Here is an 18027-nt window from a genome sequence, read left to right as displayed (position 1 = left end):
CTTTAAATATGTCATCCCATTGCCTTCTGCCCTCCATGGCTTCTGATGGGAAACTGGCTGTTAATCTTATTGAGGGTCCCTGAGGGTCCCTTGAACAGGACCAGTCACTTAGTCATTTCTCTCTTGCTATTTCGAGATTCTTCCTTTGTCTTTTTCTTTTAACAATTGGAGATGATTGTTTAGGGTCTTCTCATTCCCTGAAAAGCACAAGAACTTAACAAAGCCCTCAATCCCCCAACTATCTTCTTCCCCAGCCTCTTTTTGTCTTAAGGTTTTTGCTCTATTTTTTTGTCCCACAGGGCAACACCTAAAACATTTTTGCATTAAATGCTTTTGACAAATGCCACGCACGAAGCCACCTGTGCCCAGGGGAAACTCTGAGGCACGTGAAACAAAGGTGGGCTATTTAGCTGGGACCCACCAGACATGTCAAACGCATGACCACAGCTCTTTGAGAGTAAGGCATGGGTTACTTTTTCTAGTACCAGCAACCTGCACAAAGAATATGGGCTGCCGTCTTCAAACCACAACTGAGCTAGGGAGTAGGGGATGTTAACGGTGTAAGTTAAAATGCACAGAACTCTCATACTGAAATTCGGCATGTTTCTTCTTCAGTATGCATTTCCCTGGTGGTTGTAATGTTTTTTTCTTTTAGATTCCAGAGTTCTGAAAGAGTTGATTCTGAAAGTTTTCGCTAGCATATTTGTTACTTTTGTGGAGGAATGCAGTTTTGGAGTTCCCTATTCTACCATTTTCTCTCGTTTGGGAACCACAATTTTGCTATATACTATGAGCTATGCTTTTACATTTTGTTATTAAAATTATTTGTGTCTGTTCTATAACCACAACATTGTCAATTGGTAGCTTCTAAAGATTGAACACTAGTAGGGGCACCTGGGTGGCTCAGGTGGTTAAGCATCCGACTTTGACTCAGGTCATGATCTCACAGCTTGTGAGTTCAAACCCTGCATGGGGCTCTGTGCTGACAGCTCAGGTCCTGGAGCCTGCTTTGGATTCTGTCTCTCCCTCTCTCTCTCTGCCCATCCCCCCACTGTCTGTCTGTCTGTCTCTCTCTCTCCCCCTCCCTCAAAAATAAATAAACAATTAAAAATTTCAATAAAAAAGATTGAAAACTAGTAAGCAGTGTTTACATTTCTGCGATTATGTAACTATTTTTTACTTGAGCATTAAGTAGTGTACTGTAAATCTCATTTTCTGCTTCCTAAACCATTCAAGGAAAATAATCTTAGCATCAAATGCAAATAGTCCCCCGCTTCATCACACTTCAAAATGTGTTCAGAGCCATGCCACACTCTAGTTTGCCTCACATTTGAGCCATGCCTTCTTACATAGTTTTTTTTTATTTTTTTTTTTGACGTTTATTTATTTTTGAGACAGAGAAAGACAGAGCATGAATGGGGGAGGGGCAGAGAGAGAGGGAGACACAGAATCTGAAACGGGCTCCAGGCTCCGAGCGGTCAGCACAGAGCCCGACGCAGGGCTCGAAGTCACGGACCGCGAGATCATGACCTGAGCCGAAGTCGGACGCTTAACTGACTGAGCCACCCAGGCGCCCCATACATAGTTTGTTTTTATCTGAAGTTTCTGATTTTCTGTCTTTTATTTATTTATTTATTTATTTATTTATTTATTTATTCATTTATTCATTTATTCATTCATTTATTTATTATTGTTTACTAAATGAAGAAATTTGTGCTGCCTTTACTACATTCAAATTTCTTTGAACTTCTCACTTATCTAGTGAGTAGAATTTATTCTTCTTGAAGCCTGCTATCTTCCGGACCTAATTCAGTCTTAATATTTCCTTTTGGACCATTGTTTACAATTTATTATTTTACATCGTATTACTAGTAGCCTTTTCTAGCCTATGTGTCTTTCTAATATCCTCAAGTACTTCTGTCCTCTCAACCTGTAGATGGTAGAGTTACTCAGATTTTGGTCCTGGGCCTTCTTTTCACTCTTTGCTTCCCCCCAAGCAATCTCAGATATGTCTTTGCCTTTAAACAACATTTGTATTTTGGAAGATACCAATTTATATATCTTTTCTTTTGTGGTTTCGCCATTTGGATTGTGTTTAAGGAAAAATATCCTTTACTACACTGAGATTATATAAATATTCTCCCATTTTGTCTTCCTAAAGCTGAAAATTTGGCCCTTCGTATTTTAGTGTTTATTACACTTGGAATTGATTTTTAAGTTTGAGACAGAGGTCTGATTTGTTTGTTTTTCCCATATGGGAATAGCCAATTGGCCAACTCCTATTTAATGAGAATTCTTTCCTTTTCCCACTCATCTGTGATGCCGCTCAGCCTGACTGTTTTATAGGCAGTGAGAGAAGTAGGTGGTAGGATCCTTTTACAGATCTTCAGTCTTACTTCTACACCCATCTTCTATCATATCTACTGTTCTTTCCTTTCCAGAGCCTTCTGAGCCGTTTGGCCTACATCTTTGTTCTTGTCTCCAGTTTGTACGTATTCGAAGCAATGACTTTTTTGTTTTTCTTCATCACTCAACATTCTTTACAGTTTCCAGAAGTTTTCTGAAACTTCCTACAGCAGATTGTCCCCCAACTATTGTACTTGTTGTGGGTTTACACCAGTTCAACTGCTTTAATGGGCTTTTAGAGCGAGATTTCAAACACATGTGTCCAGTCTTTGTGCTGGTTTATCTGAAAGTACACAGTAAAATGTTTTAAATTTTAGAAGTTGTGTTACTATATTCTCTGTAAGTCTTTAAAAATATAATTTAATTTCATCTTTCTGGAATGATATAAGCCTGGCTCTTTCTGACGGTAGAAGGCTAGAGGGTCAGAGAGTCCCTTCCTTAGGGTTCCAATTTGTTTTTTAATGCTACATAAGTTTTTCCATTTTTAACAATCCCATTTATAGTCTTTAGTATTTCATAATGCCAGAAAAGTGGCTAATTCTTGTGTTAGAGTTTCTGTGACCTTTGGCTTATGGGTGTGTAACTAAATGCCTGGAAACAAGTATCCATGAAAAAATTACAGGCACATAAAGAGAAGAAATTCTGTAAAACTTTGGTATATCCCATTAATGATTTCACTGTTTCACTGTACTTGGGACAGCTCTATAGTAAAATGACATATTGCAGGTTTCTTTTCCGTGCCAGAAATGGGAAAGTACTTGGTGTAATGTTTTCTTTGCTTACATTGGATGCATACAGTGAAGCTGGTTTATTTTTGGTCATTTCCTGTCTATGAACACTGTGGTACTTTAGCCAACACTACCATAATAAAATATAATGCATAAAATGAATTTCTACACCTATGAATGTTGTAATAGAAATTCATAAAATACATTATTATAGGAATCAGCACCACTTTTTCATTGGGAAAAGAATCTTCCGAAATATTTTAAGTCTTTCTGTTCTAGCCTGTTATAGAAAGCCTAAAGATTTTTTTAAACAAACCAAAAAACTCCGTAATCCTCTGAAATATTGCCCTTTTTTGCCCATTCAGGCATTTAAGAGTATATTCTTTATTTAGCCTGGCTTTTAGGGACTCATTACTTTATTGCATTAAGTTAATTACACTCTCGTTTCTTAGAGTCCTATACTAATCAAGAAGGCATTGAATATGCCTTTTCTGACTCATAGAAAGATCAAGTTGATTAAATAAGCATTTGTACATGTAATTAACCACGTGAGTGTGAAGGTCTTGAAGAGAATTCCTATTTGATGGCAGACTGCCTGCTGTTCCATAAATAATATTTGAGGGGGGAAATACACATGGAAATGTATTGGGCTTCATGGGAAAACAAATTTTAAAACATGGATCCTTCGCAGAAAAATGCCACACTTCTCAGAGTGCTAATTTAGACTAGACAGGGGTAGAACACTAGCCCACTTGATCCAGTCATTTACTCTAAAAATTTGAGTCACATTTATTCATTCTTCTCCTTTATTCCCTGTAATCAGTCACTAAGTTCTACTTTTATTTTCTCCTAAACATCTGTTACATCTATGTTCTCTTATTAATAATAATCACTATAATGTATTGAACTAAGCATTAGATAGGATTCAGAATATTTCTAGTCTCTGACAACTTTGAAAAAACATGTATTGTAATCACCATTTACACATTAGGAACTGCAACTACAAAGAAACTAGATAACCTGCCCCCCAAATCATCTGTTTGCCAGTGGCAGACCTAGGATTTGAACTAAGGTCTGTCTGGCCTTCTTGCCAATTCCATTTCCAGGGCACCATGCCCTCCTTTTTGTTATGCCCTTCTATGATCTAGTCAACACTATTGCACTGGTTTTCCTACTATTCTCCCTCCATTCAGCCTCTCTCTGCTACATCTTCCACAAGGTTGACCAACTTACTGGTCTGAGGTCGATCCTTGAGGATCGAGAAATGTCTTGCTCGTCTTTGTGGCACCAGCACCTAGCTCCATACGTGTCACATTGGAGGGGCTCAAAAATATGCATTGAATATGGTCCTATGACCTTTCTGTTTTGCTATTTTATTACTTTTTCTGCTCCTCAACCTCTGTAGGATAAAATCTGACTTTTCAGATTCATCTTCAGCTATGACTCCAATATGTTTCAGTGTTGTAGCCATATCAAAATTTCTTACCTGAATATGTTATATATAATTAGGCTTCTATGCCTTTCTTCATTTAGTTTTTCTTACCTGTGTGTGCTCCCTCCTTCTATTTCTGGTGAAATTCTACTATTCATCTTTCAAGGACCCGTTCAGATGTTACCTTCTTTTGAAAACTGACTTCTCCCTACTAGAAGAATTCCTTCTTCTGTATTCTCATAGCATATCTTTTAAATACTCATTATATGAAAATAAGTACATTGTATTACAATTAATGTATATATTTGTCTTGTTCTTTACCCACCATTCATATTGGGAGCTCTTTAAAGACTAATAGGTCTTTTTTTTTCTTAGTCTTTTTAAAAATTTTATTTGTTTAAACTCAAGTTAGCTAACATACAGTGTAGTGTTGGTTTCAGGAGTAGAACCCAGTGATTCATCACTGCCGTATAACACCCAGTGCTCATCCCCACAAGTGCCCTCCTTAATGCCCATCACCCATTGAGCCCATCCCGCACCAGCCTCCCCTCCAGAAACCCTCAGTGTGTTCTCTGTATTTAAGAGTCTCTTATGGTTTGTCTCCGTCTCTGTTTTTTTTTTTCTAATTTTTTTAGCATTTATTTATTTTTGAGAGATAGAGACAGAGCACAAGCAGGGGAGGGGCAGAGAGAGAGGGGGACACAGAATCTGAAGCAGACTCAGAGCTGTCAGCACAGAGCCCAATGCAGCCCTTGAGCTCACAAACTGTGAGATCATGACCTAAGCCAAAGTTGGATGCTTAACCGACTGACCCACCCAGGTGCCCCTTTCCCTCTCTGTTTTTATCTTATTTTTCCTTCCCTATGTTTGTCGTGTTTCTTAAATTCCACATATTAGTGAAATCATGATTTTTGTCTTCTCTTTTTCTTCTTTCACTTTTTAAAATTTAAATCCAAGTTAGTTAACATATAGTGTAATATTGATTTCAGGAATAGAATTCGGTGATTCATTACTTACATATAACACACCGTGCTCATCCCAACAAGTACGCTCCTTAATGTCCATCACCCATTTAACCCAGCACCCCACCAGCAACCCTCACTTTTTTCTCTGTACTTAAGAGTTTCTTACGGTTTGCTTCCCTGTTTTTATCTTATTTTTCCTTCCCTTCCCCTATGTTCATCTGTTTTGTTTCTTAAATTCCACATATGAGTGAAATCATATGATATTTGTCTTTCTCTGACTGACTTATTTTACTTAGCATAATACACTCTAGTTCCATCCATGTTGTTGCAAATGGCAAGATTTCATTCTTTTTGATTGCTGACTAATATTTCATTGTATATATGTATACATCTTCTTTTTCCATTCACCAGTCGATGGACATTTGGCTCTTTCCATGGTTTGCCTATTATTGATAACAATGCTATAAACATTGGGGTGCATTGTACCTTTCAAGTCAGCATTTTTGTATCCTTAGGATAAATACATAGTAGTATAATTGCTGGGTCATAGGGTAATTCTATTTTTAATTTTTTGATGAACCTCCATACTGTTTTCCAGAGAAGCTGCACCAGTTTTCATTTCCACCAACAGTGCAAAAGTGTTCCCCTTTCTCTGCATCCTCACCAACATCTGTTGTTTCTTGAGTTGTTCATTTTAGCCATTCTGACAGGTGTGAGGTGATACCTCATTGTAGTTTTGATTTGTATTTCTCTGATGATGAGTGATGTTGAGCCTCTTTTCATGTGTCGGTTGGCCTTCTGGATGTCTTCTTTGGAAAAGTGTCTATTCGTGTCTTCTGCTCATTTCTTCCCTGGTTATTTGCTTTTTGGGTGTTGAGTTTGATATGTTCTTCATAGATTTTGAATGCTAACCCTTTATCCGATATGCCTTTTGCAAATACCTTCATCCATGCTGTTGGTTGCCTTTTAGTTTTGTTGATTGTTTCCTTCACTGTGCAGAAGCTTTCTATTTTGATGAGGTCCCAATAGTTCATTTTTTGCTTTTGTTTCTCTTGCCTCTGGAGACATGTCTAGTAAGAAGTTGCTGCAGCTGAGTTTAAAGAGGTTGCTGCCTGTTTTCTCCTGTATGATTTCGATAGTTTCCTGTCTCACATTTAGGTCTGTCATCCGTTTTGAATTTATTTTTATGTATTGTGGAAGAAGTGGTCCAGTTTCATTTTTCTGCATGTTGCTGTCCAGTTTTTCCAGCACCATTTGCTGAAGAGACTGTCTTTTTTTCCATTTGATATTCTTTCCTGCTTTGTCAAAGATTAGTTGGCCATACATTTGTGGGTCCATTTCTGGGTTCTCTGTTCTGTTGCATTGATTTTTGTGTCTGTTTTTGTGCTGGTACCATACTGTCTTGATGCTTACAGCTTTGTAATATAGCTTGAAGTCTGGGATTGTGATGCCTCCTGCTTTGGTTTTCCTTTTCAACATTACTTGGCTATTCATGGTCTTTTTCTGGTTCCATACAAGTTTTAGAATTGTTTGTTCTAGCTCTGTGATGAAGAATGCTGGTGTAATTTTGACAGGGGTTGCATTGAATGTGTAGATTGCTTTGGGCTGTATAGACATCTTAATAATATTTGTTCTTCTAATCCATAAGCATGGAATGTTTCTCCATTTGTTTGTGTCATCTTTAATTTCTGTCATAAGCTATCTATAATTTTCAGTGTACAGATCTTTTACCTCTTTGGTTAGGTTTATTCCTAGGTATCTTATGGTTTTTGGTTTAATTGTAAATGGGATCAGTTCCTTGATTTCTCTTTCTGCTGCTTATTTATTGGTGTGTAGAAATGCAACTGATTTCTGTACATGGATTTTATATCCTGTGACTTTGCTGAATTCATGTATCAGCTCTAGCAGTTTTTTGGTGGAGTCTTTTGTGTTTTCCATGTAGAGTATCATGTCACTGGGATGAGTGAAAGTTTGCCTTCCTCCTTGCAAGTGTGGATGTCTTTTATTTCTTTTTATTGTCTGATTGCTGAGGCTAGGACTTCTAGTACTATGTTGAACCATGGTGGTGAGAGTGGATATCCCTGTTGTGCTCCTGACCTTAGGGGGAAAGCTCTTAGTTTTTTCCCTTGAGGATGATTTTAGCTGTGGGTCTTTCATATATGGTAAGGGCAAGTACATCTTAATTGATCTTTGTATCCCCAGTGCCTATCATAATACCTGACATATAGTAAGCTTGGCAAATAAACCTGTTTAATGAGAAGTTGAGGTTTAGAAATTAGAAATTATATTTCTAATTTTAGAAATTATATTTCATGTGTTTATTAAATTAATTCCAGAGTATGATTAGAGCAGTTCTATTTCTGGGACTAGAGGCCAATGAAAGCGAGGAAAGTTTTGATATATTCAACACATGTCCATGATCTCTATACTGACTGTTTTTATCAATACAGATGAGTTAGTTGCCTATGCCCAAATCCTTAGCACAGTGCCCTATATATAGTGGGCTTTCAGTAAATGTTTGATGAATAAATGAATGAATGAATGAACAAGTGAAGTAATATGTATGTATGTATGTATGTATGCATGACTAAAGATGTGGACATGCCTGCCAAGCATACAAGGAAAGCTGGAAGAACAATCCCCAATGTGTAAGCATTTTTAGCAAATTTTCCAAGTCATTTTTTATGCACATCATAAAAAAAACCTGTTCCCCAAAGAACAGATTCCTCTACTCTACATTGGCCAGAGTTTGAGGCTAAGTTCAAGGCTCATTCAGATAATAACTGAAGTGGGTTAGATATTCTATGACCTGTTTAACAGGTGCTACATTTTCTGTTGACAAGGATGAACCTTTATGTAGCACAGAAAAGTTGCCATTTGTTTTTTTACAGAATGCCCACGTGAGACCTATATAAGTTGGAAATTACTTCTCCTTTCTTTTGTAACCATATTGCTGTTTTGCTGAGTCTGCACTTATTAATTATTTCACTTATTTTCCCAACAGTTTGCTTGACAAATCTTTATACAAAATAAATAATTCCTTTCTGATGCAAGACTTATCTTGGAGCTTATGTTCTTTATCTTTTAATCATATGGAAAAGAAAAGAAAGTCAAAACACTTCCAAATATACAACAGAGAATAATACTGCTTTTCAAAGGATTTATTCATGTTTATGGTATATACGTCAGATTCCCCATCATTTTTACATTAAAATGAACTTAGTTTGCTGGGTATCGTGGCATTAATGTAGGCATCATGACATTAACTAACTAGTTTGCTGGGTTTTTTTTTTCTTGCCTTGCCCTTACTTCTTCAGTATTTGCCTTTGCCTCACCCAAGAAAACCTGCTAACCCTTATTCTGTATCTGTATCACTGATTCTGCCCCTTTGCTCAAATCACACCTTATAGTCAGAACATCCTTCATAAGATTCAATAGATAGTCATTAAAAATTTTTAATTGTCTCACTTCATTAATTCATGCAAGAGATATTTATTGACCACAACATGTGCTAGGAGCTGCGTTAGTTGATAGAGCTACTAATGTGACAAAGTTGGAGCCCTCAAGAATCACGGTGTTTGGTAAGAGAGACAGGCAAGTAAGCAGCTAATTGCCATGCAGTGTGGTAAGTGCTGTAACAGGGGTATGCACTCTTTACAGCAAGCCTTCTGTGTTTTAGTGGCAGTGAAATACAACTCCTTTCCTTTCCTTATTCCAGAAATGATTGTATGCTTTACATAGCTCAGCCCAAAGCTATCACATAAAGCCCAACGTAAGGAGCTCTTAACTCCACCTGGTTTTTGTTCTGTTATCATCCCTTACCTTTATAGGATTTATCATCTAAGATTATTCACATACTACTGCTTATTGAATGTCTTACTGCTGTCATATAATAATCATTGTTTCAAGGACCAGAGTGGCAGAAATTAAGCCTCTTTGTATTTTCTTGCTTGTATATTCAGTTAGAATTGACTGATGTTATTACCCAGCTTGTTACTATAGACACAGATGTGTTAGAAGTTAACTGGTGCCTCTGAAAAAGTACACATAAGTCCAGTAAAATATAATAAGCCAACAAGGTTAATGGTTTGTTAGTCTTCCCCTCCCCTGTCAGCATTATCAAATGTGAAGATCTTTAATAATTCATTTATTCAATATACACGGTGCAACACCCACTGCTGGGCCCCAAAGATGAGAAAATTGTCTTTAGCTTCAAAGAATTCACTGATCAAGAAGGCAAATTGTAAGCATATAATTATGATATAGTATGACTAATGATATATTGGAGGAGTATACAGAAGTTAATAGGAGCACAAAGGAAGACAAAGCACTAATATTAGCAGGGGCAAATAAATACTGCCTGAGAACAAAAATAGCAGAATGAAAACACATGGAACAAAAGCCAAGCGTTGTTTGACTTTTGAGATTGGGTAAAATAAATAGTTACGTCTGTATTCACAAATCCAAAAATTTGAATTGGATTGAGCTACTTCTTGTCTTCTCTGGCTAACATTTGGGTACCTTTTACAGAAAATGTGGCTCCTGCTTTGGAAATAGTAACAATTCTCATATTCAGTAGAGTACGTGAAGTGATTTTATGTGTATCATACATATGTGTGTGTATGTGTGTATATATATATATATACACACAGAGATATTAAATAGTGGATTGTTTTTCATCATTTTTAACTTCAAAATGAGGAGGATATTGTCATTAATTTTACTGCTTATAATTTTAGTATACAATTACAAATTTTCAAACAACATTGAGGTATTCAAAAGTAGAAAGTCAAACTTACTCCTTAATCTAACTTCTGAGAGGTAAACTATTGTTAGCAGTAATTATATGTCTTCCCAGGTGTTTTATAAATTTATTTTTATATTATATGGTTCTTAATATAGAAAAAGTGTTCTGTAAAATGTGGGGGGTTTTTCCCAGCCGCTCAGTGGGATAGTTTATAGATTAGGAAAACATATTTGTTCTAACGTGAAAAGATATCCGTGATATACTAAATCAGTTGTTTTAAAACTCCGTAAGATGTCAGTTATCTTTAACTGATATAAATAATTTGGGTTTAAAGTGTTATTTTTTATTCACTTGTGCCTCTTTTTGAATTAAAATATATAGCCAGAAGAATGCAAAACTTCTAGATATTCTTTTGAAAGTCTTTGGTGCCCTGGGTCTAATTATTGAAACAACGAAAAATGAACATAAAATTTCCAAGTTCACATACCTTTTTCAACAGATTTTCATTGGCTCTTCTTTACTTTGCATGATAAGACTTTCATTTAAAATTGTGTGTTGCTGGGGTGCCTGGGTGGCTCAGTCGGTTAAGCATCCGACTTCGGCTCAGGTCATGATCTCACGGTCCGTGAGTTCGAGCCCCGCGTCGGGCTCTGTGCTGACAGCTCAGAGCCTGGAGCCTGTTTCAGATTCTGTGTCTCCCTCTCTCTGACCCTCCCCCGTTCATGCTCTGTCTCTCTCTGTCTCAAAAATAAATAAATGTTAAAAAAAATTAAAAAAAAAATAAAATTGTGTGTTGCATTTTCCAGGTCTCTGGACTCAGGACTTACCAGCGCTTTACAAGGTTTATCTGTCACAGACACACACCTTGTTGAAGTGGACGGGGACACACTTTCCCTCTATGGCTCAGGAGCACTGGAGTCTCTAGATCGGAATTGGAGTGTTCAAACGGCAGGAATGGTGACAACCGTGTCCTTCACTTTCATAGAATTTGATGAAATCGTCCAAGTGCTTCCAAAATTGAAGATGAAGTTTCCTAATTCTCTGGTAAACATTCTCTTTTAGTAGCATAATTGAATTATCCCCGGTCATGACTTGTGTGTTTAGGCCAAAGGCCTGTCTTAACTTTTATGTATGCAGTTTCTATCTGGTGGGGAGACTAAGCTCTTGATTTTCTGGATCTGGGATTTAAATCAGTATTCATGAATGGCTTTGCAATTTTCTGTTAATATTGGAAATTGTCTCTCTATAAAATTATCCTTTATGGAGTATAAAGGACTAATACAATTTTATTCAAACCATATATTTCTCCTTTATAAAGCATTCAGCAGGACCTCACCTAATCCTATATTATGTATTCATGTATTGTACCTAGTATCAATGGGACATGTACATTTATATATGATTATTACAGTAGTCCCCTTACAAACATTTAAAATAATTTTAGACTTTAGGCTCGTGAGTGTCTTCGCCATGGGGCTGCGGGAGGTGTGGAGGCTTATGTCCAGGTTTAATTCACCCAAAAGGGCTAATATCATACTGAAACTTTTGGGAGGACACAGTGAGAAGACCGCCTTTTGTGAACCAGGAAGAGGGACTTCATGAGACTGAATCTGCAGGTGCCTTGATCTTGGACCTCCAGCCTCTAGGGTTAGAATGTCTAGGCACACGGATGCAGTAGGAAAAGTACAATTGGAAAGAAAATGTCGTGCAGGAGCGATAACGCTAAACAGACCAAAGTTCCTAAATGCACTGAATCTTAATATGATGTGGCAAATTTATCCACAGCTAAGGAATTGGGAACAAGATCCTGAAACTGTCCTGATCATTATTTATAATGATTATAATGATTATTCCATTTATTATAGTGGAAAGGCTTTCTGTGCTGGGGTGATATCAGAGTGATCTCAGAAGGTGATAAGGCAAACCAGAAGATAGCTCAAGATTTCTTTAGAGAAAAATATATGCTGAACAATCCATTGGTTCTTGCCAGAAACCATATGTTGCACTTATTCGTGGCATCACAGGGGGTGGGGGAGTTGGTCTCTCAGTTCATGGGCAATTCCAAGCGGCTACTGAAAAGTCTCTCTCTGTGATGCCGGAAATAGCAATTTAATAGTGATTAACCAATTGCTGTTTGGACTATTCCCTGATGTGGGTGGAGGTTATTTCTTGCCATGACTTCAAGGAAAACTTGGTTACTTCCTTGCATTAACAGGATTCGGGCTGAAGGGAAGAGATACATACACCGCAGGAATTGCGACACACTTTGTGGATTCTGAAAAGTTGGCATGTTAGAAGATTTGTTAGCCCTAAAATCTCCTTCAAAAGAAAATATTGTAGATGTCTTAGAGGTTACCATACAAAGTCCAAGACTGATCAAGACAAGTCTTTTATACTTGAGGACTACATGGACAAAATAAACAGTTGGTTCTTGGCCAATAGTGTGGAACAGGTTATTGAAAATTTACAGCAAGATAGTCCATCTTTTGCCTTAGAACAGTTGAAGGTAATTAATAAAATGTCTCCAGCATCCCTAAATATCACACTAAGGCAACTCATGGAGGGGTCTTCAAAGACCTTGCAAGAAGTATTAACTCTGGAATATCAGTTGAGTCAAGCTTGTGCGGGAAGCCATGGCTTTCATGAAGGTGTTAGGGCAGTTTTACTAGATAAAGACCAGAGACCAAAGTGGAAACCAGCTGATCTAAAAGAAGTTACTGATGAAGATTTGAATAATCACTTAATCTCTGGGAAGTAACAATTTGAAAATTTAAGGTAACTAGATTTTTTTTAATGTTTATTTTTTTGAGAGAGAGAGTGAGTAGAGGAGGAGCAGGAAGAGATCAGGACAGAGGATCTGAAGCAGTCTCTGTGCTGACAGCAGAGAGCCCAATATGGGTCTTGAACCCATGAACCCTGAGATCATGACCCAAGCTCAAGTTGGACACTTAACTGACTGAGCCACCCAGGTGCCCCTTAAGGTGACTAGATTTTTAAGGGATTATTCTGGAGCAGGTGTTGGCAAACCTATGGCACATGGGCCACATCTGGCCTGCTGCCTGTTATTTATTTTTCCACAAGCTAAGAATGATTTCTGAATTTTTAAATGGTTGGGGGAAGAAATCAAAGACTAATATTTCATAACATGTGGAAACTACATGAAATTCAAATATTGTCCATAAAGAAAGCTTCATTGGAACATAGCTATACTCATTTCTTTACATATTGTCTATGGCTGCTTTGAGTAGTTGCAACAGAGACTGTAAGGCTTGCAAAGCCTAAAATATTTACTATGTAAGCCTTTTCAGAAAATTGTCAACACCTGCTTTATAAGATGGGAAAATCTGAAGTTCTTTAGAGATTATTGAGTTGAAATATCTAATTGAAATGGGAACCTTATCTTTTGGCTTTGGGTAGTAGTTCATGCATTGATTAAATAAACCTATGTATAGATTATTTTTTAAAAAATAATAATTTTAGTAGCTCATTAAAATTAGTTTGAGGAAGGGAATATGGTGGAGTAGGAAGATTCTAAGTTCACCTTGTCTCATGGATACAAGTAGACAACACCCACATCAGTGTAAATAACCCAGAAAACAACCTGAAGACTGGCAGAATAGATTATCCACAACTAAATGTAAAAAAGAGGCTACACTGAAGAGGGTTGGAAGGGCAGAGACAGGTTGGGAGATGAACAAACCTGTGGGACTGTCCATGGGAGAGGAGAGGAGCAGACCCCCATGCCAGGCACCCAGGCATGGAGGCCCCACACTAGGAGACAAATCCCTATAACATTTGGCTTTGAAAACCAGAGGGGCTTAACTCTGAGTTCTTACAACCAGTGGGCCTTAATACCTATAAATTTAAAAACCAGCAGGCATAGGGTACCTGGGTGGCTCAGTCGGTTAAGCGTCCGACTTCCGATTTTGGCTCAGGTCATGAACTCACAGTTAGTAGGATTGAGCCCCACATGGCGTAGAGCCTGCTTGGGATTCTCTCTCTCCCTCTCTCTCTGCCCCTCCCCTGCTTACACTCTCTGTCTCTCAAAATAAATAAACTTTAAAAACCAGCGGGTGTGGCTCTGGAAGAGCCAGAGGGCTAGAGGAAACAGAGTTCCCACCCTTAAAGAGACAGCACAACAAACAGTCCTACTGATATACAACATAGAAGCAGCAGTTCGAAAAATTCCCGGGATATACGGGATACACGGGGAAGATTTGTTTACTAGTGTCAGAACATGTGCTGGAGGGGCAGGGATCTTTTGGAGACCTTTCCAAGACCACAAGAGCAGGCAGGTGCCATTTCCCATCCCCCACCCCACAGCCTAGATACACAGACACCTGCAGGAACTAGTGCAACACCAGCACTCTCCACCTAGCTTGTGAGCAGTATGCCCCATCCCCACGTGCTTCTACAAACATGTCCCCTCCATCCTGGCCTGGGCAGGAGGTATCCTGGGTGGCTGCCTCTCCCCTCCTGTAGTGGATGGGTGCAGACCTTGCTGGCACCATATGCCCTCCACCTGCAGTCTCTTATAGACCTGCCCCCTTCCGATACACCCTTGGCCAGAGCCCATCCAAAGTGGTACCTCAAGCCTGGCACTGTGCAAGTGGCCTCGAAAGGGGCCAACACCACTCCAAAGTGACTCCTGCCCTGGGGAGAGGGGAGGATAACCACACAGCAGTCTGACTGAGGCCCCAGCAATAGGCTGGGGTCAGATATCGAGTCTGACTGTAGGCCTTGACCACCAATAAAAGCTTCTCAGGGGACAACACAGAGAAAGTGCCCAGCAGTTCAGTGCTACTGCAGCTCTGGCAAACACCTAGTCTGACTCAACTCCAGCCAAGGTGGCCCCCAGACTGGCCCGCTAACAACACAGGGACCAAATCCTGCCCACAACAAAGAGAGCCATTGCAGATGACTGGACTAAAGGCAAACACAGCTCAGCCACAACAGTAGATTGTACGAAGCACACATAGGAGACACCTCTGAAGCACCAGGTTCTGGTGAACAGGGGACATTCTTTTGCAGGGCACTATAGGACCTCTTCTTCGTAAGGCCACTACTTTCAAGAGCAGAAGATGTAACTGACTCTCCCAACACATGGGAAAAAGCACAGAGAGTTAGACAAAATGAAGAGACAGAGGAATACATCCCAAATAAAAGAACAGGACAAAATCACAAAAGAGCTAAATAAAGTGGAGATAAGTAATGTGCCTGGTAGGAATTTTAAGTAAAGATACTCACTGGACTTAAGAGTGGAGGACCTCAGTAAGACCCTCAACAAAGAAAGAAAAAACATTTAAAGAGAACCAATCAGAAATACATAACTCAATAATTGAAATTAAAAATACACTAGATGGAATAAATAGTAGGCTAGAGGAAGCAGAAGAATGGATCAGTGACCTGGAGGACACAGTAATGGAAACCAAACAAGAGAACAGGGGAGAGAAAAATAATAATAAAAAATGAAGACAGACTAAACAGACTAAGGGAACTCAGCTACACCATCAAGCATAACTTCCACACAATAGGGACCCCAGAAAAGGAAGAAAGAGAAAAGGGCAGAAGGAAACAAATCCAGATCCAGGAGGCACAGAGAGCCCACAATAAAATCAACCCAAGGAGGTCCACAGCAAGGCACATAGTAATTAAGATGGCAAAAAGTAGTGATAAATACACAATTTTAAAAGCAACAGAAAAGGAAACAGTTACACAGAAGGGAAATGAGCTGATTTTTCAGCATAAACGTTGCAGGTTAGAAGGGAGTGGCATTATATATTCAAAGTGCTAAAAGAAAAAAACATGCAACCAAGAATACTCTATCCAGCAAGGCTATCATTCATAATAGAAGGAGAGACAAAGGATTTCCCAAACAAAAGTTAGAAGAATTCATCATCACTACACCAGCCCTACAAGAAATGTTAAAGGGGGTCTCTTTGAGTGGAATGGAAAGACTAAAAGCAGGAGTAAGAAAAGTAGAAAGCACAAAAGCAATAAAATTAAGTATATCTATAAAAATCAGTCAGAGGATTCACAAAAGGATGTAATTTATGACACAATATCCCTAAAATGTGGAAAGGAGAGGAGTAAAAATTTAGTGTCTTTATAATAGGTTCACACTTAAGCAGCTGTCAACTTAAAAAGACTGCTATATGCATAAGATGTTACATATACATCTAATGGTAACCGCAAATCAAAAACCTGAAATAGATATGCAAAAAATAAAGAGAAAGCCAAGTGTATCACTAAAGAAAGTTAGCAAACTGTGAGAGAAGAGAACAAGAGAAGAAAGGAACAGAGAACTACTAAAACAACCATAAAACATGCAACAAAATGGCAACAAGTACATACCTATCAATAATTACTTTGAATGTAAAGGGACCACGTTCTAATCAAAAGATATAGGGTGATGGAATGGACAAAAAAGCAAGACCCATCTAAATGCTGCCTACAGGAGAGTCATTTTAGACCTAAAGACACATGCAGATTGAAAGTGAAGGGATGGAAATGCATGTAACATGCAAATGGAAGTGAAAAGAAAGCTGGAGTAGCAATACTTATATAAAACAAAATAGACTAGGGGCGCCTGGGTGGCGCAGTCGGTTAAGCGGCCGACTTCAGCCAGGTCGCGATCTCGCGGTCCGTGAGTTCGAGCCCCGCGTCAGGCTCTGGGCTGATGGCTCAGAGCCTGGAGCCTGTTTCCAATTGTGTGTCTCCCTCTCTCTCTGCCCCTCCCCCGTTCATGCTCTGTCTCTCTCTGTCCCAAAAATAAATAAACGTTGAAAAAAAAAATAAACAAAATAGACTTTAAAACAAAGACTGTAACAAGAGACAAAGAAGGATACTATATAATAATAAAGGGAACAAGAATACATAATAATTGCAAATATTTATGCACCCAACATGAAAGCATCCATATGCATAAAGCAGCTAAAAACAAATATAAAGGAAATAATTGATAGTAATCCAATAACATTAGGGGGCTTTAACACCCCACTTGCATCAGTGGATACATCAACCAAATAGAAAATCAACAAGGAAAAAGTGGCTTTGAAGGACACATTGGACCAGATGCGTCTCACAAATGTATTCAAAACATTCCATCCTAAACAGCAGAGTGCACATTCTTTTCAAGTGCACATGAAACATTCCCTGGAATAGGTCACATATTAGGCCACTTCAGCAAATTCAAAAAGACTGACATCATACCATGCATCTTTTCTTTTCTTTTTTTAAAAAATTTTTAATGTTTATTTTCAACAGAGAGAGAGAGAGAGAGACAGAGCATGAGCAGGGGAGGGACAAAGAGGGAGGGAGACACAGAATCCGAAGCAGGCTCCAGGCTCTGAGCTGTCAGCACAGAGCCCGACGCGGGGCTCAAACTCACAGTCTGCAAGATCATGACCTGAGCTGAAGTCGGACGCTCAACCAACTGAGCCACCCAGGCGCCCCATCCCTGCATCTTTTCTGATCACAACACTGTGAAACTAGAAATCAACCACAAGAAAAAATCAGGAAAGAACACAAGTACATGGAGATTAAATAACATGCTACTAAACAGTGAATGGGTCAGCCAAGAAATCAGAGCGGAAATGAAAAAATACATGGAAGTAAATGAAAATGAAAGCACCATGGTCCAAAATCCTTAGGATGCAGCAAAAGCTATTCTAAGAGGGAAGTTTAGAGCAATAGAGCCTACCTCAAGAAGCAAGAAAAATCTCAAACAACCTAATCTTACATCTAAAG

At 38.6% G+C, this 18027-nt stretch overlaps 1 protein-coding gene across 7 annotated transcripts in view; it reads left to right on the top strand.

Annotated features, from left to right (window-relative positions):
* The window catches only part of LRRC49 (leucine rich repeat containing 49), a 156193-nt gene that overhangs the window by 106934 nt on the left and 31232 nt on the right, over nucleotides 1-18027 (top strand). For all 7 annotated transcript variants that reach the window (XM_045059088.1, XM_023255098.2, XM_045059087.1 and 4 more), the window contains one exon: nucleotides 11085-11322. In XM_045059088.1, coding sequence (XP_044915023.1) covers nucleotides 11085-11322 — 238 coding nt within the window. The remainder of the gene's footprint in view (nucleotides 1-11084; nucleotides 11323-18027) is intronic.

The sequence above is a fragment of the Felis catus genome, chromosome B3, assembly GCF_018350175.1.
Source record: "Felis catus isolate Fca126 chromosome B3, F.catus_Fca126_mat1.0, whole genome shotgun sequence".
NCBI classification, from domain to species: Eukaryota; Metazoa; Chordata; class Mammalia; order Carnivora; family Felidae; genus Felis; species Felis catus.
Note: the sequence above shows the minus strand (reverse complement) of the source record. Positions and strands in the feature narration are given on the sequence as shown.